At 38.3% G+C, this 25,561-nt stretch overlaps 1 protein-coding gene across 2 annotated transcripts in view; it reads left to right on the top strand.

The window, feature by feature from the left end:
* PDGFD (platelet derived growth factor D) overlaps positions 1–25,561 on the top strand; it is a 239,484-nt gene that overhangs the window by 190,749 nt on the left and 23,174 nt on the right. For both annotated transcript variants that reach the window (XM_004689059.2, XM_004689060.2), the window contains exons 4-5: positions 15,498–15,560; positions 19,932–20,130. In XM_004689059.2, coding sequence (XP_004689116.1) covers positions 15,498–15,560; positions 19,932–20,130 — 262 coding nt within the window. The remainder of the gene's footprint in view (positions 1–15,497; positions 15,561–19,931; positions 20,131–25,561) is intronic.

Below are 25,561 nucleotides of genomic sequence, written 5' to 3'. Positions count from 1 at the left end.
TCCTTCTCTGCAAACACACCTTTACCTTTCTCTGGCTCAGATGAATAAAGCACAAAATGATGTAAAAATAAACTTACAAATAAAAAAAAATATCATGCAAATATTATCTTGGTTAACCTTTGTGTGAAGGAATACCACAGTCATCTCTAGATTTTCTCAACCTAGCAGAGGGGAAGAATTTATTTACCCAACCTCTCAACTAGTTTCCCTTTGACTTTGGAATGCATTGCACTCTTTCATCTTTATTTTTGTGGAACAGCAAAAATTACCTTTGTAATTATATTTGGCTTAGATGAATACAGCAATGAATTTGCATTCTCTTTGTACACAATTTGTGATGATAATAAGAGTATAGCAGAAAGCCAAAGAGTAAAGAGGGCCAATATGGGATTATAAACTTGCTGTGAAAAGTCAAAAGTTTTCACCCATAAAACTGCTGATGAATATTACTAATATAACAACAAACAAAAGAAACACTGTTGCTGTTAATTGATGATAACCAGAAATAAGATGAATTTGTGAAAGCCCATAAACACTAACCAAGAGAGTTCAAATTGCAAGATCTCCCTTTAAAACACCTTTAAACCTACTAGGATGTGATTTTCCCAGCCTGTAGAAGATTTGCATTGTTTACTTAGGGTGATGATGAAGTCCTGCTGGATTAGGTTGCACTTTTGTTCTTGAAGGTGTCCCTCACTGCCTTTCATCAGTGTTGGACCAGTTTTCTCTGTGAAAAACTTTTCTAGTCCTTCTCAAGATGAAACTATGAGCTGCTTAGGACTCAGCCACAGCAAGCTCCACCAGTGGGCCCAAACAGCAAGCTTGCTTTTGAGATTGGAAACACATCCTGCTCTGATTTGCTCTGACTGGTCACTAGTGGATGGAGGAGTAGAAAGAGGAATCCCAAGGTCAGGAATGTGCTGACCTCAACTTTTGCCAGAAGAGTGAGTTTTTCTTTCTTTCTTTTTTTTTTTTTTAAGATTTATTTATTTATGCATACAGAACTGGGGTACAGACCAGAGTGCAGATGTGGTGAGAGGATTCACCAGAGACAGAGTGGGGAGCAGAACAGACAGATTAACGAAGCACACTTCTGAGGGGAGCAGCGGGTGGGTCAGGAGTGGTCTGCTGCACTAGAGCAAGGATCGAACTCATGCTGAAGTGGCTTTAGCTTCTTAGTGTGGTGCTTTAACCCCCTGCACCACCAAGGAGGACCCAAGAAGAGTGAGTTTTAAGGTTATAGGCCCCACACCTCCACTTCAGGCTTCCCATGAATCCTTCTCTCTAGTGGGAGGTCTGAAATGCTCCTTAAGTCAGAAAATGCACTTTGACTTAACTGTTATTGCATTTACATAGTTCTAGAATATTAGTGTGGCTGTTAAATATTTTACCTTCTTTTTGCCCATAATTTCCTATTGATTCTGAGAGGTAGTAGAGCTTATGAATTCTTCCTGGTTGAGTGTAAGAATGAGGATGAGAAAAATGTGTCACAAACAACACAAAGCCAGCTCCCTAGGAAATACGGATTTTTAAAAAAAAAAAGATTTATTTATTTGTGCATACAGAACTGGAGTACAGGCCAGAGGCTCAGGGGCAGCGGGAGGCTTCACCAAAGACAGAGTGGGGAGCAGAACAGGCAGATCAACGAAGTACACTGCTGAGGGGAGCAGCGGGCGGGTCAGGAGAGGTCTGCCTCGCCATGTGGTCACCTCTGGGGCAGGCGGGAATCGAACTCATGCAGAAGTGGCTTTAGCTTCTTAGTGCTGTGCTTTAACCCGCTGCGCCACCAGGAAGGGCCAAATAGGGATATTTTTAAAGAGAATAAGCAGATTTTTTTTAATGCTTTATTACACACTTACCTCTGCTTTTCTAAAATGTTCTCCTTTACAGACTTGTCACTCACTGAATGACGTTATGTAAGGGTTTTTTTCCCTTAAGTTGAAATCCTGAGTTGAGCTAGTTTTTTGTCTGTGGACTTCAAATGGTATCTTCTCCCTTAAGTCAGTTCTTAGGAGACTTAATTAGAATTGGAATAATTTGTGTTCATAGAATTAATGATTTTGGTTAAGGAATTTCTTCTCCCTTAAGTCAGTTCTTAGGAGTTTTAATTAGAATTGGAATAATTTGTGTTCATAGAATAAATGATTTTGGTATTAAGGAATTTTGGTGTCATAACTTAATCTTCATAGGTTTGCAGTTCCTATTTTGTCTAATATTTATTTTTGTAATATAAGTTGCCTTGGGCTAAGATGAGGGCAATCCATTTATAGAACTGTTCAAGTGCAGAGAAATTTAGTCGCTTATAGGAGTTTGAATTTCAGCACAGAGTCATCCAATCAAAGTGAAATGGTTTGTTGAATGTTGGGTATGAAACAGTATTTTCTCCCTCAAGAACAACAAAAACAAAACAAAACAAAGAGAATGTTCAAAACATCAGGTCTCATGCTAACTGGGAGAGAATGAAAATATGTTGAATTCAAGTTAAAATTTCTTTTGTTATTTTCAAACTTGTATTTGTTCTAAGGTAGCAAAATAATTTCCTCAGTCACCCACTGTAGCTTGATAATGTAAATAGTCTTTCAGATTAGCCTAGCAATATCAAAAGTACAATCTTAATCATTTTCAGGCTTTTGGTGGACCAAGCCAAATGTTATTTTTAAAATGGTTTTAAGGAATGAATAAACACTTGTACCTAGTACAAATCAAGGGTGCTTCTTTATCTTATAAGAGGGTTCCTTCTAAGCGAAAGGAGGACCAGTTTTGTGTAGATGAAAGGGCATGGGAACAGGTTCAAATACAAACCTCTTATAACTGGGCTGGCATCCCCAGTAAGCCAAGCATCCTGTCTCTCTGCTTCTTTATCTCTTAAAAGTGCAGAGATTATTTCACATAGTATGAGCACATAATATATGCTCTAAATATGGTGGCTTTAACACAAAATAAGTCACCACAGTTCTCTTGATATTAAATTCTACAGTACTTAATTCTCCAATTTTAAATCTGCACCTAGCTTTTCAGCAACACATTATAAAGAGGACTCTTGCAGGATTTCTCTAGATGTAGTAAATGCTCGTTTATCTTTTGATCTGTGTCTAAGACATTGAAAGCAATTAATAAACTTATATTTTGCAATTTTCGGTGGGGCTTCTTGCTAAGCTGTCCATATTTGGCAAACACAGTCTTTAACCAACCTTCTTGACCATAGTTTGTGATGTTTGTTTCAAGTAATTCTACACAAGCAGTCACTACATGTTGCTCATACTTCTCTATTGTAGTAAACCCTCTCCTTCTCTGCAAACACACCTTTACCTTTCTCTGGCTCTCACGTCGACTCTCATGACCTCTGAGATGGTGACCTCGCTTATTGGAAAATTTTCTCCTTGCCTTACTTCAAAAGCTGCTTATTTACCTCATTGAAAGAAACTCCTCAGACTGAGTTCTGTCTGAAGAAATTAGAAACTAGCGATTATAACAAGCTCCTTTTATCATAAGAAGAAAAATGAATTTTAAAAAAATACCAAAACTGTGCTTATACTCTAACAAATACAAGTAGTCATGAGAGGGGAAGAATATGGGAGGAATAAGTGTAGAGAGAGGGTCAGTGAGATGATAATGAAGGGCAGTGGACCCTCCCTGCTGGGTGTGAGGAGTTATATACACACAGTAAGAATGGGAAGGTGTAGTCCCAAAGCTCGCAGAGTATTACAAACCAATGGTAAATCAATACAAAAATAAATGAAAATAAAAAACACCTTGATGTTAGCATCAAGACTACTTGGTGTTTAGTTGATAAATCCTAGAAGTTCTAAAATAAGGTAGTCAACTTCGTTTTGAATAGATTAATTGGAAATTCGTAAAATTAACTATTAAATCTATCTTATTGGTGAAGATATTTCTGATTAAAAAATATATTAACTGTTGAAATTATTTTCCAAAAATAGAGGAGTCCTGCCCAGGACCTGTTATTGCTCTAAGAATGTATATTATTCAGATTCAAATTTTTATCAAATTAAAATTTCACAGGCAAATTCTTTAATTTTGAAAAATGCTCTTTGGTTCTTGTCTGTTATGATTCTTGAACTCTTGATATTCTGGCTTTTAATATTGTTGCCAATAAAAACTGGCCTCCAGCAAAAGCCTTTCCCATATGCCTGGTGAAAGGACTGGATTGATGGACATTTATTGAAATGTGCTTTTAGGTGTTCAGTTGAATCATAGAGTTTGACTGATCACAAGGGTGTTCTATGCATGCTTTATTCTCTCCTGACAGAATTTAGAACTTCAGTATATAAATATTTTCACCTATGTCACTTGAACTAAAACTACATGTAATGAAATGTCAAAAGTATTATTAGTTATATAGGAATCTCCCTCAGGGGGGAACCCACAGCACAGTTTTCCAAATTAATTTAGAATTATTTGAATTTTGCTCATGTAGGTCATGAATAAATGCATTCACTGAAAGAGTAGATGTGGATACTATATTTGTTTGTCTTATGAATTCCTCTTTTTTTGCATTTCAAAAGAAACACCTGTAAGCATTAGTTCAGTCAAGAAACACAGATAAAAGTTATGAGAGAGAAAGTATTCCTGTCTCTTGAGGCCATAAAACATCAAAAAGAAGAAAGTTTTTCAAAACTATGGGAAACACTATGACATATATCTCTTAAAACTTTCCCCAAATGAGTCATCCTTGATAAGCTAAAGATTTTTTTGGTTGAAGGCTTTTTTAAAATCCCAGTAACTACATGTTTTCATTTAAGAGACGGTGTAATATATATTTCTGAACAATGAACAGTTTATGGCTCCTCTACTTACATGCCGCAAAATCACCTAGGATAAAATTGAACAACCATCCTCTCCCAAAGCCAGGAACAGGTGTTACACCTAATCATCACAAATGTTAGGAAGATTGTCCTGGCAACAACTTTCTGCAAAGATTCAAAAGACAAGTGTCCTCAACTAGAATATCAGTGAATAGGGGCGGGAATCCTTTGCATAGACATTGTGGGCATCATTGACGAAATGGGTACAAGCTTGCCTGTGAAAAAGAATGAGTCAATTATGGGGTATTAGCTTGTAATATACCATTGACCTCTGGGATAAGCTCAATAAGACTGATTTATCTGGAGATATCCTTTCTAGAAATGGAAATTTCTATTCATGACAATTTGTTTAATAGTGAAGAATCTTATTGAAAATATTATCTGTAGTGTTCTTTTATCCCCAGCTATATTTGCAGTCAGCCTGTGGGTAAACTGACCTTAAAAAGAGCCTGGCAGGGCCCTCCATGGTGGTGCAGTGGTCTAAACGCAGCTCTACGAAGCTGGCCACAGCCACTTTGGTGCAAGTAAAGGTCGATCCTCAGCAGGGACGTGACCCACATGGCTCAACAGACCTCTCCTCAGCAGTGTGCTTTGCCAGTCTGTCAGTTCTTCTCCCCACTCTGACTATAGTGAATCCTCTCACCACACCTGCACCTCTGGCCAGTACCCCCGTTCTGTATGCATAAATAAATAGTCTTAAAAAAAAAAAAGAGCCTGACAAATGCCTGACTGAACTAATGAAAGTTGTTTTATGTTAAGTCAAAAGTGATCACTTAGAGCTATTCTTTATTGTCCCATTTTTTAAGAATACTCTATTTAATAACTGATGAGAAGTATTTCTACAAGATTTTTACTTTCTTCCATAGGAAACCCCACTCAATCTGATCATTCAACATATATGACTTTAAGGCTAATCCATTTCTTCTTTTTTGTTTGTCTATGTTCAATAAGTTACTATTTTTCTAGGAAAATTGTAGACAATGGAACATACTCTTCCAACCTTTTTATTTATGCATTCATAATAATTAAGGATGCTGTTTATTATATATGTTACAAGTGTATTTGCTAATTTGTTTTACTTAAAATTTCTTTTTTAATCTGTTTTTAGAATATATCCCACAGTTTGTATATGTGCATTTTATAGCATTTTATGTTTTCTGACTTTACCATTTATACTTAAAAAATGTTTCTTCCACACTATAATTATGTAAATATTTACCTGTATTTTCATGTAGTACTTGGAGAATTTATTTTTTTGTACCTCCCTAACCTTCTAGTCTATTGCCCTTCTCTTATGAAAACCAAATTATGCATACTAAGTTATTTTTAGAAATTAAGACTGAAATCATATCTATGTTTCAAAACTGCTCTATGAAGTAAAATGCAGAGAATGAGGAAGTGAATTTCATTTCAAAATGCCAAATCATGAGTTTCATTGCCAAAATATATTTACGAACTATTTAATGTGAGATTATACATTGGGAATAAATTAATTGTAATTTTTGAGATAACGTTGTTATGCAACACTGTATATCATTCAGAGCTATGGGCTGACAACCCCTCAAATGTATGTTTCCACACAGTGCCCACCACCCATGCATGCATCTTCCTTCACCATAGTTTACTAGGCCTTTCTCTTCACCTCTTGGCTCTTTGTCTTCTTCCTCCCCCTTCATCTGGTCGCCTCAATTCTACAGTCAAATTCCTAGGGTTTTGTTTGCCTTGGCTTTGTCTGTTCCTTTGTTTTGTTTCTATATATTCCACATATAAGTGAAATTACTTCATATTTGTCTTTGTCCTTCTGACTAATTTCACTTAGCATAATCCCCTCCATTTTCATCACTGTTGTTAAAAATAGCAACAGTTCGTATTTGTTTTACAGCCAAGTAGTATTCCATTGTATCTGTAAACCAAATCTTAATCCATTGTTCTGTCACTGGGCACTTAGATTGTATTGTCTCCACAACTTGGCTATTGTAAATAGTGCTGCATTGAACCGAGTAGTGCATATATTCCTTTGAATTAGTGCTTTGCATTCTTTGTGTAGCTACCTAGAAGTGAGGTTACTGGATCATATGAAAGATTTATTTTTTAATATTTGAGAAGCCTCCATATGTTTTCCATAGTGGCTGGGCCAGCCGACATTCCTACCAACATCATACCGGGTTCCTTTATCTCTGTATCTTTTCCAACGCTTGTTTCTGTTCTCTTTGGTATGGGCAATTTTTGACATTTGCGAGGTTCTATTTTATTGTGTTTCTTTGATGATAAATGATGATGAATATTTTCTCATGTGCCTATTGGTCATCTGTATGTCTTCTTTGGCAAGCTGTCTGTTTAGTTCTGCCCATTTTTGATTGGGCTATTTGTTTTCCTTTTGTTGAGTTGTATGGGTTCTTTATAAATCTTGGATAACAGCCCTTGGTCAGATGTGTGATTTGCAAATATTTTCTCCCATCTGGCAGGGTGTGTTTTGTCTTAGTAATAGTTCCTTTCACTGCAGAATCCTGCTGGCTTGATGTTGTTCCATTTGTTTATTTTGCTTTTGTTTCCCTTGTTTTGGAATCAATTCTCCAAAAACATCATTGAAACCAGTGTTGTAGAGTCTTTTCTTCTTTGTACTTTATGTTTTCATATTTTTCATGAAACTTTTTAATCCAGTTTGAGTTAATTTTGTGTATGGTGTCAAATAGTGATATAGTTTCAGCATGTGGCTGTCCAGTTTTCCCAGTAAACTTGTGTTTCCTTTGTAAATTAACTGTTCATATAGTGGGGGTTGGAAAGAACATGTAATTAAGAAATTACACAGTAGCTTGTTAGGTTCTAACCTTGACTCCAGAAGTTAGTTTTGGGATGCTGGGAAACTCATTTGACTCTCTGAGCTTCAGTTTGTTTATCTTTTAGGGGAAGGAACTAGACCCTAAGGTGACTTTAGTAGTGTGTCCACACCACCAAATGCTAAGATTGCTTATATGGATTGAGTCACCAAAATGAAAGCTCTTATTTTATTTAGGATGGAACATGCTACAGTTCAAGAACAGGAACTAAAGAAATCAAGTGCTGAGTTTATAGTAACTTATATAGGTAGCAGATAATTTTCTCTTTTCAGAAGAATGAGACATGGATTAAATAATTTGTGTTTTGCTATAACAAAGAAAAGAAATGTTTTTGTAAGGTGAATTGTATGATATATTTTAAATGATTTTTTACTGTTTGTTCTATTTTTGCATTTAAGTAATATATGCTAAGGGTTGTCTGTGCTCAGACCATCAACAAAAAAATAAAAGAAGGAGCTTGTCATCCATTAGCCTAGAGCTTAAAAAAAGCAAGCATTGTACTCAAGATAATATTAAGAATATACAATGAACAGTGTCATAGGCACCCACTGATCAGTATAAACTCTGGCTATAGACAGCCTCTTTTCCTGTATTTGTGGGAATAGCTGAATATTATCCCTAAACATGTACTGAGAACCAACAGAATTAGACTGTGTACCAACACTCAACTAGGAACATGAGCAAGAACAGGGAACAAGTAAACAAGGCCTCTGCCATTCTAGAGCATACATTCTAGTTAGGGGAAGAGATAATCAACAATAAAACAAATATATATGCATTTCAAATAAGCATAAATGTTTTAAAAACATTAAGCAGGTAGGGCCCTCCCTGGTGGCACAGCGGGTTAAAGCACAGCACTAAGAAGCTTAAGCCACTTCCGCATGAGTTCGATTCCCGCCTGCCGGGGAGGAGATCCACATGGCGTGGCAGACCTCTCCTGACCCGCCCGCTGCTCTCCTCAGCAGTGTACTTCGTTGATCTGCCTGTCCTGCTCCCCGCTCTATCTCTGGTGAATCCTCTCACCCTCCGCATCTCTGGCCTGTACCCCAGTTCTGTATGAATAAATAAATAAATCTTTAAAAAAAAACATTAAGCAGGTAAAGGGGATAGATGACTCAAGTACAGATACTGCAAAGAGTGCTTAAAGAATTTCTCTAGAGATTTTCTACATAAAAGAGAATTACATGATGAGTTGGCTATCATAGAAACATTTGGAGAAAGTGCATCCCAGACAGACATACTAGCAACAGACTGTTTGAAGGTCAGTATAGTGGGGGTGGAGTTTATGAAAATTATAAAACATCCATCAGAAAATGGAGCCAGTAGATGAGGCTGGCAGTGGGTCAGATCTGATAGGGCTAGACTCTAAATTCAAAGAGAAGCTATTGGAGGGTTTCTAAGCAGAAGGCAGAGTGATTTAATTTACAGTTTACAAGATACTAGTAGAATACAATTGAGAGCCCAGAAATAAGCCCATGTGTATGTGTCAACTAATATTTGACACTGGAACCAAAAACACGGTAAGGATAGTATACACTTTTCATTAAATGACATTAGGGAAATAAAATATTCAAATGCAAGGGAATGCCTTGTAGCACTGGAAAAAAATAACTGCAAATAAATTGAAGACATAAGTGTAAGACCTGAAACTCCTAGATTTTTAGAAGCTCCATTGTATTGATCTTTGCAGTGATATTTTCAGGTATGATACCAAGACAAAGGTAGTAAATACAAAAATAAGCCTATATCAAACTAAAAGGCTTTTAAACAGAAAAAGAAACAATCATCAGAATGAAGAGTCCACTTAAGGGGTGGTAAAAATATTTGCAAACCATATATCCAAAATATATTGAGTTTATATGACACAATATTTATATGACACAATGAGTTTATATGACACACTAATTTAATAAATTTATTTAAATATTTTAAATGATCTTATTTAAAAATAAGCAGAGGGCATGAATAGATTTTAAAAACATCTAAAGAACAAAAAATATTTCCACTATCTTTGATTAGAAAAATGCAATGCAAAAACCACAATGAGATATCACCTTCTTACAGATGTCTGTTATCAAAAAGACAAGAAATAACATGTGTTGGCAAGTAAGTAGGGAAAAGAGCAACCCTGTGTAGTGTTGTTGGGAAAGTAAATTGGTGCAACCACTATGGAAAGTGGCATGGAGCTTCCTCAAATAATTAAGTTAGAACTACAGTATGATCCAGCAATCCCACTGCTGGACACACATCTAATATGAAATCACTAACTTAAAGAGATGTCTACACCCCTGTGTTTATTCAGTAGTCAAGACATGGAAACAACCTAAGTGCCCATTAACAGTTGAAAGAAAATGTGTGTGTAAGTGTGTGTGTGTGAGTGTGTGTGAGAGAGAGGGGGGGGGAATGTTATTTAACCAGGAAGTAGGAAGCACTACCATTTGTGACAACATGGGTTGTCCTCAGGACTTCATGCTAAATGAATAACTCACACAGAGAAAAGCTGTATGATCTCTCTTGTATATGGAGTTTAAAAAAAAAAATCTAAACTCATAGAAACCGAGGATAGTGTTTGCCAGGAGCTGGGTGTGGAGGGTATCAGGGATATGTTGATCAAAGATAAAAACTTCCAGTTGTAAGGTGGATAAGTTCTGGGGATCTGAAGCACAGTATGGTGACTGGGGTTAACAGTGTTATATTATATTGTTGGTGGAGTAGATTTTAAATGTCCTCACCATATACATATACACACACAATGTGATCATGTGGAGTGACTTTAAAAAAAATTCATTTTTTAAATATATCTATTACATCATCCTTCATTTCTGTATAATGTATGATTTCCTCATGAAATTCCCACTACCAATTCACCTGTGCACCATCACCATAATCCCTTGTGTTCTTCCCACTCCTGTCCTGATTCCTCTCCCTCCTCTTCCCGTACAGGATGTCTCTGACCTCTAGTTGTGTAATGATTGTGACTTTGATTTTACTGTAGTTATCTTTTCCCCCAGTTTCTTTTTTGGTTCCTCTACTCCTATAAGTGAGACCATTCAATATTTTTCTTTTTATTTCTGACTTATTTCACTGAGTATAATCCCTTCCTGCACTATCCATGTTATTGCAAGGGGCATAAGTTTATCCTTTTAATTGCTGAGTAATATTCCATTATGCAATTGTAGTACATCTTCTTGAGCCAGTCATGTATTTTAGGGCATTTGCATTGTTTCCACAGTTTACCTATTGTAAATTGTGCTGCAATAAACATAACGGTGCAGATGTCCTTTTGAATTAGTGTTTTTCTGTCCTTTGGATGGATTCCCAGGAGCGGAATTGCTGAATCATATGGAAGCTCTATTTTTAGTAGTTTGAGAAACCTTTTCATAGCTCTCCATAGTGATTGGACTCCTAACCTTATTTTTTATTTATTTATTTTATTTTTAAGACTTTTTTTTTATTTATGCATACAGAACTGGGGTACAGGCCAGAGGTTCAGGGACAGTGAGAGAATTCACCAGAGACAGAGTGGGAGGAGAACAGGCAGATTGACTAAGTTCATTGCTGAGGGGAGCAGTGGGCAAGAAGGGAGAGGTCTGCCGCACGATGTGGATCACCTCCAGGGTGGGGGATCAAACAGTCACTGAAGTGGCTGCAGACAGCTTTGCAGTGCTGCGCTTCAACCCACTGTGCCACAAGGGAAGGGTAACCTTTAAGGAACTTTATTGTGGTAGTCATTTGATAATATGGCAGGTATTAAATCATCACATTGTACATCTTAGACTTAGCCAATGCTGTATGTCAGATATAACTCATTAAAGCTGGGAAAGGGAGGAGATAATTCCATTTGCCATGTGAAATGTGGAGCCTGACAGAGCATTGAAGAAAGGTTAACAGGCATTTGGAAGACTTGCTGTGTCTTTGATTTGGGAGGCTGTGGGAAGAGGAGAGGAGTGGAAGGGAGGGATGATAAGGAGAAATATGATCATACTGAGAAATTTATAAGGCAGAATTGTATGTTTTTGCCCATGCCTACATACTTTCAGGGCTATCATTTTCAGTTTCTAAGTTTTATTTTATAAGGGGCCTCATTCCCTTTTTTAAAATTCATTTTAAATGTCTTTTACAAGCAATGGCAAACCTTTAGAATAAAAGAAGTTTAGCTTCCTTTAAATATTGAATAGTCATGCTACTAAGAGAAGATAAATTTACATTTTATCAGGAAGTAATGATACCCTTTGTCATTTGTGCTTATGAAAATTTCACTAGGATCCTATATAGCCCAGACAATGAAGAAACTAAAGCTTTGTTGTGTAACATTTGTCATTGTGCACATGCTTTGAAATACCCTTCATGCTTAAAATATTCATCACAGAATATTTTTATTATGTGTCTATACAAGAAAATGAAATATACCAGAGTAACAGAATATACTAAGTGTATATGCAAAGTCTAAATAACTAAGAGTACTCCCAAGAATATCTCATTGAAACTTCGCCAACATGCTGCTTTATGTCTTTCCCATTTTTTTATTGACTCCCATTTTTAACTCTGTTGTTTTTTGCCCCTGACATATAGTGAAGTCAGTTATGATCTGACTGATCACTGCAAGCTTGCACTGAGGAGTGGGCTCTGATGTCCTAATTTTCCCAGAAGGTGGTCTTGTGAGGGAGAGTCGCCACTTGTCTCTCTGAGAACTGGTTTCTGATTATTAAAATAACAACATGTAATAGGACGTTCAGATCTCAGTGTGCCAACTTCCATCTGGGCTTATGGACTCAGGTCACTTACAGATTCAAACCATCACATGTAATTACACTGATTTTATCTGGGGAATCCACATTACAGCATTACAAATATACAATTCAGTTGGCAGTCAAAGGATTAAAGGGGGAGGAGAATAATGAAGACCAATAAGCAAGCAGCAGATTAAGTCCAGAGCTTCCCTTGGGTGGTCAACTGTGGATGGTGAGCAAAGCCCTCCTTCTCCAGGCAGAGTGTCCAGGAGCTGTTGCCAAAATCTGGGAAAGGCTTAGGAGAAACACCCTCCTAACATGGAGGCCAAAGCATCTCAGATTGATTTAACTCAGCCCCCGTATTTATACTGCCTTAAGAGTTGTGTTGTCAGAACCACCTGTTATTTTTATTTTGGGCTTGATCTCTGGGCACAGCTGAGCGGCTAAATGGCCTTGCCTCTCAAATGGCTGTTTATCATTGTCCTCTAACACAGTGATGGCTTTAATTGACAATATCAGTCACTTCTGAACTGATAAAAATAAATCACTTCTAAATGAAACCCATTTCCGGATCAATAAGGATTATTACATATCAACACATGTAATAAGGTAATGCTTAAATTCTTTCCAGTTCTGAGATTTAAAGATTATCTTCTGGTTTTCATGTGCTCAACATAAACCTTCTCTTAATTTAATTGACACTTTTGTGCTGATGATTCTTTAATCTGTAGCTTAAGTTCCTGTCTCTCCTCCTCTGAGGTAAATTCTCATACAACAGATGGCCACCTAACCCTCTCTACCTGGACATTGTACTGGTCCCTCAAACAGTGTCCCCCAAGACATAGTCATTTTTCCCAGTAACTTGTGCCTTTTAAAGTATACCTTCCTCGCATGTCCTGAAGCTGGCTCTCTCTTTCTCTCTTCCTCTCTCTGTTTTCTATCCCACTTTTCCTGAAATTACTTGCCCACTTATCTGAATCTAGAAGCCTCAGTTCAAGTCTCTCCTTAAGTAAAATCTTTGCCAACCCATTTCTTCTCTGGAAAGAATTTTTTACTGTCCCATGTTTTCTCAACCAGACCCCGTGAGAGTCTGCTATACCTTATTACTTATATGTTTACATTTTGAACTCCTTGACAACAGGGATTACTTCTTAACTCTTTGTGAGCCTACCCTCAGCATAGAGTATGTCACATGGTATGTTATTGACAAGTACTGAATGAATGCATAAAAATGAAAATTCTCTTTTCTGAGGCTGTTCTTCTTTCTGGCCAAGCATGTATCCTTGTACCAAAAGTCTCTTTAAAATTTGGGATCACGATGGCCCTCCCTGGTGGTGCAGCAGGTTAAAGCACTGCACTGAGAAGCTTAAGCCACTTCCAAATGAGTTCGATCCCTGTCTGCCCCGGAGGAGATCCACATGGTGTGGCAGACCTCTCCTGACTCGTCCGCTGCTCCCCTCAGCAGTGTACTTCGTTGATCTGCCTGTTCTGCTCCCGACTCTGTCCCTGGTGAATCCTCTCATCCTCCGCATCTCTGGCCTGTACCCCAGTTCTGTATGAATAAATGAATCTTAAAAAAAAATTGGGGACATGATTGCCCTTTGTCCAGTCTTACCTGCTCATCAGCTTACGAAAACTCTCATAAAGTTTGGTTTGCACACAGCCTTCTGCTTTGGGAATTCAGTGTCCTTTCCATGTATACTCTATCCAGCAGGGTACACAGACCACATTTTCTCTTTTGCCTATCTTCTCTGAGGTTGAGACTAGAATGATGCGGTCCAGCCAGTTTTTAAAAGATGTTCATTTCTTGAACCCCCATATTTCACTCAGTTCTCTCTTGGTAAAAAAGAAAGTTTCTTCAACACAGTCATTTATGTCAAGCAGTTTCATCATGAACAATTAATGACACACTTTCAGCTCCTAGAAATGTTGATGAAATTTAGTCCTGATTCTTAGCTCTCTTTCAGAAAGTTCACTTGGGTAAATGGACTGTCCAATTTAAATTTTTCTCAATATCACTTTAAAATACACCCTACTTGCTGGTGAGTCTAGAAGAAACTAAACAAAATTTTTATTTAAGCAGGGTCAGAAACCCCTCTGCTGCATGTACAAATAGTAGAATCAACCCCTTTTTTTTTAAACATATTGTTGCTAGAGTAATTATCATGAATGCCACGTACAGTTTGGAGAAGTTGGTCTCATAAGAGAACTTTCTTTGTCTGAATCCATTGCTATCACAAATGCATCAAAGCTTTTATTACCTTTACCTCTTTCACCCAGTGGGTTGTACTTTGTCATTCCCACAGCCAAGTCCAGCCCCAGTCCTTTTTCCTGACATTCCTTGATAGACTCAGGAATAGCCCTTTGTCAGTTCATTTGTCTTTGAAAAGATCCCCGATGCTGTCAATGGGTTCATCAGGCAGGTTGGCACGATGCAGAGGCTAGTTCAAAACAAACAAATGTCAATAATGGTAACAACTATTATTACTCTTTATGAAGCACTTTAGTTCCAGCAGTAACTGTATAATTAATGAATTCATTCCTCAAAACAGTCCTGTAAATTAAGCATCCCATCCAGGCCTTTTAGGGATGAGAAAAAGAAGGATTGGAGAAATTAAATAAATTATTTGAGGCCCGACTGCCATTAGCTAGCCCAGTAAAATGTTAACTCCTATCTTCACATGTTTTAAATTCATGATCCATTTGCACAGCTATACCTTTGGGAGTACTCCCATGTATGCACAGTGCTTCACTCACCCTCCACCAAAACTCCAGTGTCAGTGTCCTATCCCCTTACTTCCTGTCACCCCTCCTCGCTCTCCTCATTCCCTCAAATAATACTTTATTTTTTCCAAGAGTCTAAGAATTCTTCCCCCTGTGCATTCAGTTTTCTGTTTCACTGGTGCCGGTAAGTAAACGTGAATTCATACAGCTGTGTCACGAACAAGAAGGCTTCTTTCACAGAGGTCCTGTTGAGAGTGTTCCCCTAGTCCCATTGTCACTTAGTTGTATAAAAAATTGCAATGACTGAGAGGTTGAAACTCTGCACGTAATGCATTGAACGGAGGTTTAACTGACTCCTGTGAATGTTCTTTGTCTTCTAGGAAGATTTCCAACCTGCAGCCGCCTCAGAGACCAATTGGGAATCAGTCACCAGCTCCATCTCAGTAAGTATTTTAGTTTCCTGAAGCTAACAAAACATAAAGAAACTGATGTTATAGCTGTGGTCAACCTCAGAACAATTTCAGCTGCATTAAGAATCTGTGGATTGACCCAAAGTGAAGTTTATGCATGATCTGTGAATCCATTTCATTACAGTCACAGGGGACTCCTCAAGCAGCCTTCTCCTTCTTTCAGAAGGGTTTCCAGGAAATGCCAGGATTCACTATAGGGGCATGAGACAATGACTTCACTATTTATCAAGTTCAAAGCAGAACATTCCAGCCCTCTCTGGTGGCACAATGAATTAAAGTGCAGCACTGTGATGCTGTCTGCAGACACTGCAGTTTGAGTTCAATTCCCAGCCAGGGAGGTGGTCCACATGGCACAGCAGACTTCTCCTGTCTTGCCCACTGCTCCCCTCAGCTGTGCATTTCAGTCAGTCTGCCTGTTCAGCTCTCCACTCTGTTTCTGATGAATCCTGTCACCCACCACACTTCTGGACTATACTTCAGTTCCTGTATGCATAAATAAATAAATCTTAAATAAAAAATTAAAAAGTATAACATTCCAATGAAAGGTCTGTTCAGACATATTAAACATAGCAATCTGGTCCATGCCCTCAACTCAAGTGGAGAGTTTAGACATAAGTTTGACGATATCAAGGGAAAGCTCTTAACCTTTGCATTTCAAGGTTCTCTCTAGACCTAAAAAAATCTCAGTGTTTACAGTAAGATAACAAGTGCAAACCAGACGTGTTCTATTTGACTTGTAGATAAAGCATAATTTACCGATAAACCATGAAATGGTACATGCCCTCATTTCTTTCCTCCAAATTTAGACATTTCTCAGTATTCTATCTACAGAAAGAGCAGACTCTGTTTTCATCAGTCCTATAGGAAGCACTTTGTAGCAAAATAAAAGATACCAAAAACAGTTGTTCATTAAAAGGTCAAGAGCATGGAGAAAACCCGTCATAGTCCTAAAGTGGGTCAGTGTGGCTGAATCACAGTTGGTTTGTGTTTTGTTTTGTTTTTCCCAAAAAGTGGTATGATCTCCTTTTTTCTCGGGGGGGGGGGGGGGGATTTGGTTTTATTACCCTCCTGTGGCAGTATTTCCTTGGCTATGGATTTTGTGAGATTGAATTAAGTTGGTATGGCTACCTGGACTTAAACATGACCTGATCAAGATATTAGTGGGGTCTCTAAAGGTGAAATGTAAAGTGTCTTGTTTGTTTTGGACAGTCCTTCGTAATACATGATCTGGACCTAGCTAAGGAGAGACCTTCCTTGCCAGGCAGGGCTGGGAGGCTAGACAGGAGGCCTGGGCAGGTGGCAGCCTGGGACCAACGATTCAAGGTGAGTGCCAGCAACAGCTTTTGTGAGTAGGATCTAAGGTACCACACTGTTAGGAGACCCTCACCTTGCCCTCATCTTGTATGCAATCCATGGTGACTTAGGTAGTCAAATCCTTCCTGCTCATAGGGCGGAAGTCATCTGCTTCAAGAACTCACAGCTAATTCAAGATACCCCAGGCCTCTGATGAAAAGGGAATGTCCCACCCATTTGGAGTTTTCACGGAAGCTCAGCTTCTGTATCCACTGGGAATGCCTCTGCACTGAGTGCCAAGTGCAGGCTCTGTTCACTGTCCTCTAGGTTGACCAGGGAGATGCAGTTTCCTTCTCAGCATTCTGTGCTTTAAGAACTTTCTGGTATAGGGGCAAGGGCCCTGGGACCGACCACTACCTTCTGCAAAAGCCACACTTTGTCTTCATTGAAAGAGGTTACAATCTTCAGAGCATTTTTTTTTTCTTTTACAAATTGTTATCTTTTTCTTTTCTTTCTTTTTTTTTTCTTTTAAAGATTTATTTATTTATGCATACAGAGCTGAGGTATAGGTCAGAGGTGCAGGGGCAGTGAGAGGATTCACCAGAGACAGAGTGGGGAGCAGAGTAAGCTGATCTTCGAAGTACACTGCTGAGGGGAGCAGTGGGCGGGTCAGGAGAGGTCTGCCAGCCATGTGGATCACCTCCAGGGCAGGCAGGGATCGAACTCACGCTGAAGTGGCTTTAGCTTCTTAGCGCTGTGCTTTAACCCGCTGCGCCACCAGAGAGGGCCCCACAAATTGTTATCTTTTTAAAGTAAGTTGGCTTTAGGATTGATTTTTATAAACATGTAACAAAAGCTGGAAGATATCAAATCACAAGACTTTTAAAGAAGGAATACCCGCCTGATTCTTTCAATCTAAAATAATATGAATGAAACATATTCTTGTGAGTTTATTAGGTCACCTCATCACTCATAAATATTTCTTACCTTTCTTTGGCGTTTTTTTCGACTTCCCTGAGTCAAAAATCAAAAAGACAGATGAAGTCCATACATAGGGAGAGTTTTACATTTTACCTATGGTTTGAATTTGCTGTTCAAACTAATGTTAGAAAAGATTAGCTTCAAATTGAAAAAAATGGGAACACAAGACCCTGTAGACATTGCTAAGAAAAACTCAGGGAGGTCAAGGCAACCTGCAGCCCTGGCATGTGTGGGAAAAAGAGGGAGATGTTTGAATCTTAAAGCTTTCATTCACTGTCATATTCCTTATTTTGGCCAGCTTGCTTTGATTTTTTGGATTTTAGATGCACACCACTATGGCATAGGCTATTACGAATCTGGTAAATATGAACCTGGCAGAATACATTTTCCAGATAGCACTAGTTGAATGCAAATTTGGAATTTTATTAGTTGAATTGAATCTTAGGTTATCACCTGCAGCATTTGATACCAAGAGGAATGTGAAAGCAGAAATGAAATGTTTCAACCAGGGTTCAGATTATACCAGACACATGATTCACCTGTGCACATATGTAAAGATACACTTGTGCATAAAGACACATGGCACATACAAAGACACATTAGGTGCACACTGCAACAGATACAGAGATATTCAAGTATATGCACACATGCATTGTGGACACCTGTGACTACACACATGTTACATATATGTGGTGTGCTGCATATATGTATATTCATATATTCACATGTGTAGTGCACACACATATACATGTGCATTAAGAAACTTCCTGCAATCTCCTTCCAAACTTCTCCAACTTCTTCTTCCTTTTCTCTAATCTATCTCAGGTTTCCCAATTACTCTCAGGACCCATCTTTCCCATTCCCTTTCCCTCCTGAAAACTACTACTGAATGACACTGATGGAAGATTAATGCTTAGACACCCCTTAGTTTTGCTAAAAAAGGACCATTCCTCTGAGCAGGTGATCGTTGGATCACTTATGGACCTTTGGCCTTCCATTGGTTTAAAAGAGAAAAGAGTACCTGAGAAGCAAGAATGTAAAGGTGGGCACTGTCATCTGTGACTCTGTAACACATGCTACTTTCCAGTATGACACTTCGTTAAGTTTGAGGAATGTAAGTTTTCATTAATTACCATTTTCCATAGTGATAGGAGCTATTTACCCCCAGGGGGTGATCTTATTTGTTTGGCAGTTTCTTTAAAGACATTTAGAAATCATTTGTGTCTGAGCGCTATTTCCTTGTTAATGGGTCATGAATTTTAACAGAGATGTCTGACTCATGGCTCATTTGCCTCTGGATTGTACAAGGGTTAGTGAAGTAAGTGCTTGGAAACTTAAGGGGGAGATGTATTCCATGTGTCATCCTTGCCAGACTTTGGATAACAGTCCCCATTTAAACAATATTCATGGGAATGTGTTAATGGCAGCTGGGATTACTCACAAACTACAGCACTTAAAAAATATGTGCTTCCCATGTGAATCTTCCACTCTTAAGGAGTCAAGAGAGTCAGTTTCATGGCTAATTATGCTTGTTGACAGTAAATAAGCTGGCTCAAATGCCAAGTTCTTTCAAGATGCCTCAAGAGGAGATTCAGATTTTGCTCATTGAGCACCTGCAATTCCTATAAGGAGGGGACATTCTCTCTAAAATGGGAGAATGGAATGGATTACATGAAACTTGCAGGGAAAGCATTCAGAATATAAATTTGCACTGCTATCTATTGATATGGGAGTGGATGATTTGGGACCTTGAGGCAAGAAATTGGATGACTTAATTTTAATATTTCTTTCTAGGCAATATATTTTTCATGATTTCAGTCCAGATGAACTGAAAGATATATGATGTGCCTGGTTTTCGACTTGCCAAAAAAGTAAATGATTCTAACTTACCAATGAATTGCTATTGCTTAGGTATATGGCAAGACTGTGTAGAGTACTTTAGCATGCTATTTATGCAAATACAGTCTTACAATAAGAAGCTGCTTATGTTCCTTCCATAGAGGTGTGTGACTGCTGTATTGCATAGCAATGAGCTCTTTCTAAGTATACTGAGCTGTATGTTCCTCTTAGGGTGTATCCTATCACTACCCATCAGTCACGGATCCCACGCTCACCGCAGAGGCGCTGGACAAAGCAATTGCAGAATTTGACACTGTGGAAGATCTGCTCAAGCACTTCAATCCAGAATCGTGGCAAGAAGACCTGGAGAATCTGTATTTGGATACCCCTCATTATCGAGGCAGATCGTACCATGACAGGAAATCAAAAGGTAAGAACTAGAGACTTGGGAGTATTAGAGGAGTAACTGGTAAGAGTCAGCCTTGCATTTACCTCATTTAAATCAGATGATGACTGCCAGTTAATTATCACAGATAATTCTCATTGTCCCTTCAAGAAAAGTTATGTTCTTTCCTAAACTACGTGAAACTCACACAGCAAAAGAAAGGTTTATTTGTCATAGATCTGTGTGCCATAATCTGGATCTAGAAAAAACATTACAAAATTATCTGGACTAGCAGCTAGCTTCTAGGAAAAGAAGAAGGCATTATTAACCTCACTGTAAACAGCAGTGTGTCCAGTTAGTAATGGATAGACATGAGAGTCATCTGAGGCACCGGTCTCAGTGCTTTCAATGGTTTAATGAGCTTGTCTCAGTGCTTTCAATAGTTTAATGAGCTTCTCTGCTCCTATTGAATTAAGGAGAAGCCCAGGATCATTCCATATATGCAGGAGAGGTAAAGCAATGGTCATAACTCTATTGGAAGATTTCAACTCCATTCATTTGTATCCATGATGTAAAATTTTATTGAGCATCTACTGTGTAGTTGGTGGCCTAGGTTGTGACCATCGGATGTCATTATCCCAAAGGAGTAGCAAAGAACTTTGGGATCATTGACAAGACCCCGGGAGGGGTTGGGGGCTGATACTTCATCCCCAGTTTGAATGTTCAGGAAAATATAATAAGAGGAGAACATTCAGACAGAGAAAATAACATCCATTATGACAGTAATATTGAAAGATTTCTTAAAAGATTTGTTTTTACTTATTTATGCATATAAGAACTGGAGTGTAGGCCAGAGGTGATGGAAAATATGAGGATTCATTAGCGACAGAGTGGGGAGCAGAACAGGTAGATCTACTAAAGGGAACAGCAGATGAGACAGGAGAGGTCTGTCTGTGTCATGTGGGTCAGCTCCCTGGCTGGGATCGAACTTATCCTGCAGTGGCTGCCAATAGCTTCACAGTGCTGACATAACTCCTTGCATCACCAGGGACGCCCAATACCAAAACATTTTAAAGAAGTAAATATCCCAATCACTCACATGGGTAATATGATCTTAAGACAAGAATGTTCATTTAAATGTTTGATTCAAATAGAGGAAAAGACTTGTAATTGCCTCTTAGAGAAAAAGGCTATATACTTTCTAGTCTGTGATGGCCTTGCTTGCTGATAACATTTGTTATCATTAAGAATTTCTCTGCAAATCTTCTAAGGCTGGCTTGAAGGATATATGTGAAGGTATTTATGTAGCATACTGCCAATTTTCTACATTTGTAATGCCAGCGATACTTCTAAGAACCTGAGTCTGGGCCTCTGTAATAGTTAGCACTTGGGAGCTTAGTCTACCAGACGATTTGGACTAAAATGACAAATTGGTTCACTTAAAATCTGGGGCTGCTGGCTTAGGTTATAAATCTTACCTACTTAGAATAACAGCTGGAGGAGGACAAGAGGGCCACTGTGGCTGTGATATCATGGCTCCGAGCCTTGTGCACATCACTGTAACTTTTGAGCTGAATCAGCCCAGGGCCTATATTGAATTCCACTCAAAGAAGAAATCGCTTTTCTGTAAGATGGTACTGTCTTTGAAGCCCTACAAGGTCAATTTGCAGTAAAGTAAAATATTCATTCACTTCCAAAATGTTTTGAATCCCCAGAAGAAATATTAAAAATGGTATTGGACCAGAAATGATACAACCTGCCCTCAAATATCTTCACCACTCTAGCTACTCAAAGGATAGTCCTTCTTGGGACATATATTTTGGGAAATTATTAAAATTAAAATGTCACCTATATTCATTGCTGTTTGTTCAAGGAATTATGCTAGGTTGGCGGCAGAGTATCTGGGTTCATTTCCTAACATGGCCACTTACATGTTTTATGATTCTTCCACAAGGCACTAATTCTTACTGTGCCTCAGGTTACTCTTTGCCAAGGTGTGTGATCACCTTCTGGGAATTATAAGTGGTGTCATCAAAGCCCCTACCACACAAGAAATGTGCTTAACCATTTAGGATTCCTAGCATTTCTCTGAGGTTGTTTTGGGGAAATGAAAGTGACTGGAAAGAATCTGGTTCTTATATAAATATTTGCCTAATTATTGTTCTCTTGAGCTAGTGATAATAGGTGAAGCTAGAATGGAAGGTGGGTTGAGCTGTCACCACGATGAGCATGTCTTATGTTCTTCAATCTGTATGCATTCAATGAAACCAATATATTGAAAAAAAGAGAGAATGATTCATTAGCATATTTAAAAATTTATATTGGGGCCCTCCCTGGTGGTGCAGCAGGTTAAAGCAAGCACTAAGAAGCTAAAGCCACTTCAGCATAAGTTCAGTTCTCACCCCGGAGGTGACCCGAATTATGGTAAGGCAGACCTCTCCTGACACTCGCACTACTTCCGTCAGCAGTGAACTTTGTCAATCTGCCTGTTCTGCTCCCCACGCTGACTCTGGAGAATCCTCTCACTGTCCCTGCACATCTGGCCTGTACCCCAGTTCTGTATGCATGAATAAATAAATCTTTTAAAAAATGCATATTGATTCAAATTATTATTCTCAACTATCTTGATAAAACATGGTTTTACCATTTTTGTTCAGGTAAATGACCAAATGGATTCAGACTTCCTACATACTGATGCTACTCAGAAACTCTGCTTAATAGCTTATTCATGCATTTGACTATGATGTTACATTTACTGTGTTGTTATTTATTTTACGGTTTGCTTCTAAAACAAATCTGTTCATCATAAAAAAAAGAAGAAAAACCAATAAAAGTGACTTGACATTCCCAGTCTCATTTCAGAGTAAAAGCATAGATTTTTTAGACTGCTTGCTTGCAAATGTTAAGTAACAGATATTGTGGAGAAAGGATTCTATTTAAAAGATGACCTTTTCCAATTTTGGTTTTACTAATCTATGCTTTGCCTGTAAAGAACAAAAGATGGTTTTAAATAGTGTCTATGGAAGGTATTTAAAGAATTGACTCTAGAACTGTTGTATAGTTGATGGTATTTCTAACTTTGGTTTCTTTCCTGTTTGCAATTCATATCCTACTCTGCAAACATTTATATGCATGTTTCTTTAATTGCTTAGATTTTCTTGGATGTATGCTTTAAACAACAAAAAAGTCTATTTAAAGGGGTTAGCAGTAGTTTGCAGTTCCAGAAAAAAAGGATTGTGGAGTTTAAACTGTTTTCCTTCTAATAGGAGTTTCTAAAAAGGTATTTTTATATATTCTTTTTAACGAATGTTGTGCACAACACTTAAAACCTCAATCTTGAACAAAACAATACCCAACATATTTTCTGCTGGCTGTAAATTAAGCAAGCATGCCATAATAAATGGTGTGAAGGAGGGGGAGGAAACTACTTAGAACTCTGAAATCTGCATGTGCCTGCCCCTTATCCTCTCCCTGTGATGTCCACAACCCCAGGCACTGTTCAAAGAACTTGGGACACATCTATTTTTATGTGTCCCACTACTGCACTGTCATTGGATCCTGTGTTTCTCTAAGGGGACCTCAGATCCTAGAACTGGAGGATCTCACCTCTAGCTTTATCAACTATGAAGCTTTAAGAAGATCCTACACAGCACCTCCCTGGTGGCATAGGGGTTAAAATCAGCTCTGTTGGCTATGACCACCCATTGCGGCATGAGTTTGATCCCCAGCCAGGGAACTGACCCACATGGCGCAGCAGACTTCTCCTATCTTGCCCTCTGCTCCCCTCAGCAGTGTACTTCAGTAGATCCACCTGTTCTGCTTCCCTCTAGTCTTGTCTCTGGTGAAACCCCCTCCCCATAACACACGCATATATCTCTCACCTATACCCCAGACCTTATATGCATAAACAAATGAAAGTAAATCTTAAAAGAAAAGAAAAGAAAGCATATGCCACAAATACACATCAGCAGCTTTGGCTCAGAATTTCTGAGGTTGAACTGGGAACTGATGTTATTGGAGGTGCCTAGGAGCTGGAGAGCCATCCTCAGAGGCACCCAGAGTTGAGAGCTGTTTTAGATGTTGTCAATCTCATATCTCCAGCTGCTGGCACAGCCTCTGACACATGTTACAGACTTCATTAATGTTTGTGAAGTTGAAGATGTTTTTAATTAAGCATTTCCATATACCTAAAGTTTATAGAAACCCCAAGACTCAGGCGCATTGTTTTATTAAGGATGACTTTGGTTGCTGAAATAACCTTGGAGGAGCATTCAAGGCAGCATTTCACAGGTTTCTGACACAGTAAACATCTCTCTCCCCTGTTGGCTTAGGTTTCATTTCTTAATCTCTTGTTTCAAAGGGCCTCGAGGCAGGTCTGCAGTGTTTCATTTAACACTGGCAAGCTACCACTGTCTGCTCTTGTGTAAATGTACTGATTTCATTGTTTATCCTTCCACTGATGTCAAACCACCTGCATGTATCACAAAACCTAGGAAGTTAACTTCAATATTTCAGCTGTTATTTTCAGCTTTTAGACCTTAAAAATAAAAATACATGGTTTGTTTTCTGATGTATAAGAAAGGGAGCAGTGATTAAAGAGTGAAAACAGCAAAGTACTTATAGGTAAGAGAGGTCCATTAGGAGTCAAATAAAATGTGAACTTTCTGGACTCCCATAAAAAGTTTCCTGCTACCAGTGGAATAATCTCTTACTGATTCTGTGCAAAGCTTCCCATCACTGATGAATATCTATTGAGCATTCATTTTTCTGATTTCTCCAGACTGATCAAAAAGAACATTTTTCATGATAACAAAAAATAAGATTCTAAGGTGATGCTTGAATGTGAATATACAAAACAGATTTTTCTAAAGTCTAAAGTAAAATACAGAATGAAGAACTTTTGTAGTGAAATAGAAACACTTTATATCTGAAAAAGTTTTTTTTTTCATCTTTCTTCATTTTGTGCATTTTCATCTCTGTTGTAATCCCTAACATCTGAAATTTTTATCTTTCCTTTGTTTCTGTTTATTTATTTGAAGGGAGATGAGCTAACAGTCAGTTCTTGGTTTTTTCTTACAAAGAGAGTTGAAAATGGGAAGTAATCCCACACTAATACGGTGGAGAGAAGAGGGAGGAAAAGAGAGGAGGGAAGAAAAGAGAGACATACTGTTGCAAAGTACTAAAATCAGAACTGCAGCACCTAAGTTCTACTTTTTAAAAATTTGTGAGTCAGAGATAAGCTCAAACTTGTCTGTTAAAGTCTCTCGATTGGAGATAATATAACAAGTTGATAGATCCAACTTTCAGTTTCCTAGGGGGTAATGGAGAAAAGGGATGTATGGATAATTGAAATCTGCAGATAACTGTTGCTCAAAACCCAATTTTTGCCAGTAATTTCAAACTCACCCCTTTGACCGCAGAGCAGCCCAAAAGTTTTTAAAGAGATGTTTCAAATTGAGTTACATTACTTCTGAGA

Source organism: Condylura cristata, unplaced genomic scaffold, assembly GCF_000260355.1.
Source record: "Condylura cristata isolate star-nosed mole 26May11 unplaced genomic scaffold, ConCri1.0 scaffold00025, whole genome shotgun sequence".
Lineage (NCBI taxonomy): Eukaryota > Metazoa > Chordata > Mammalia > Eulipotyphla > Talpidae > Condylura > Condylura cristata.
This window is presented reverse-complemented; position numbering and strand designations above follow the sequence as displayed.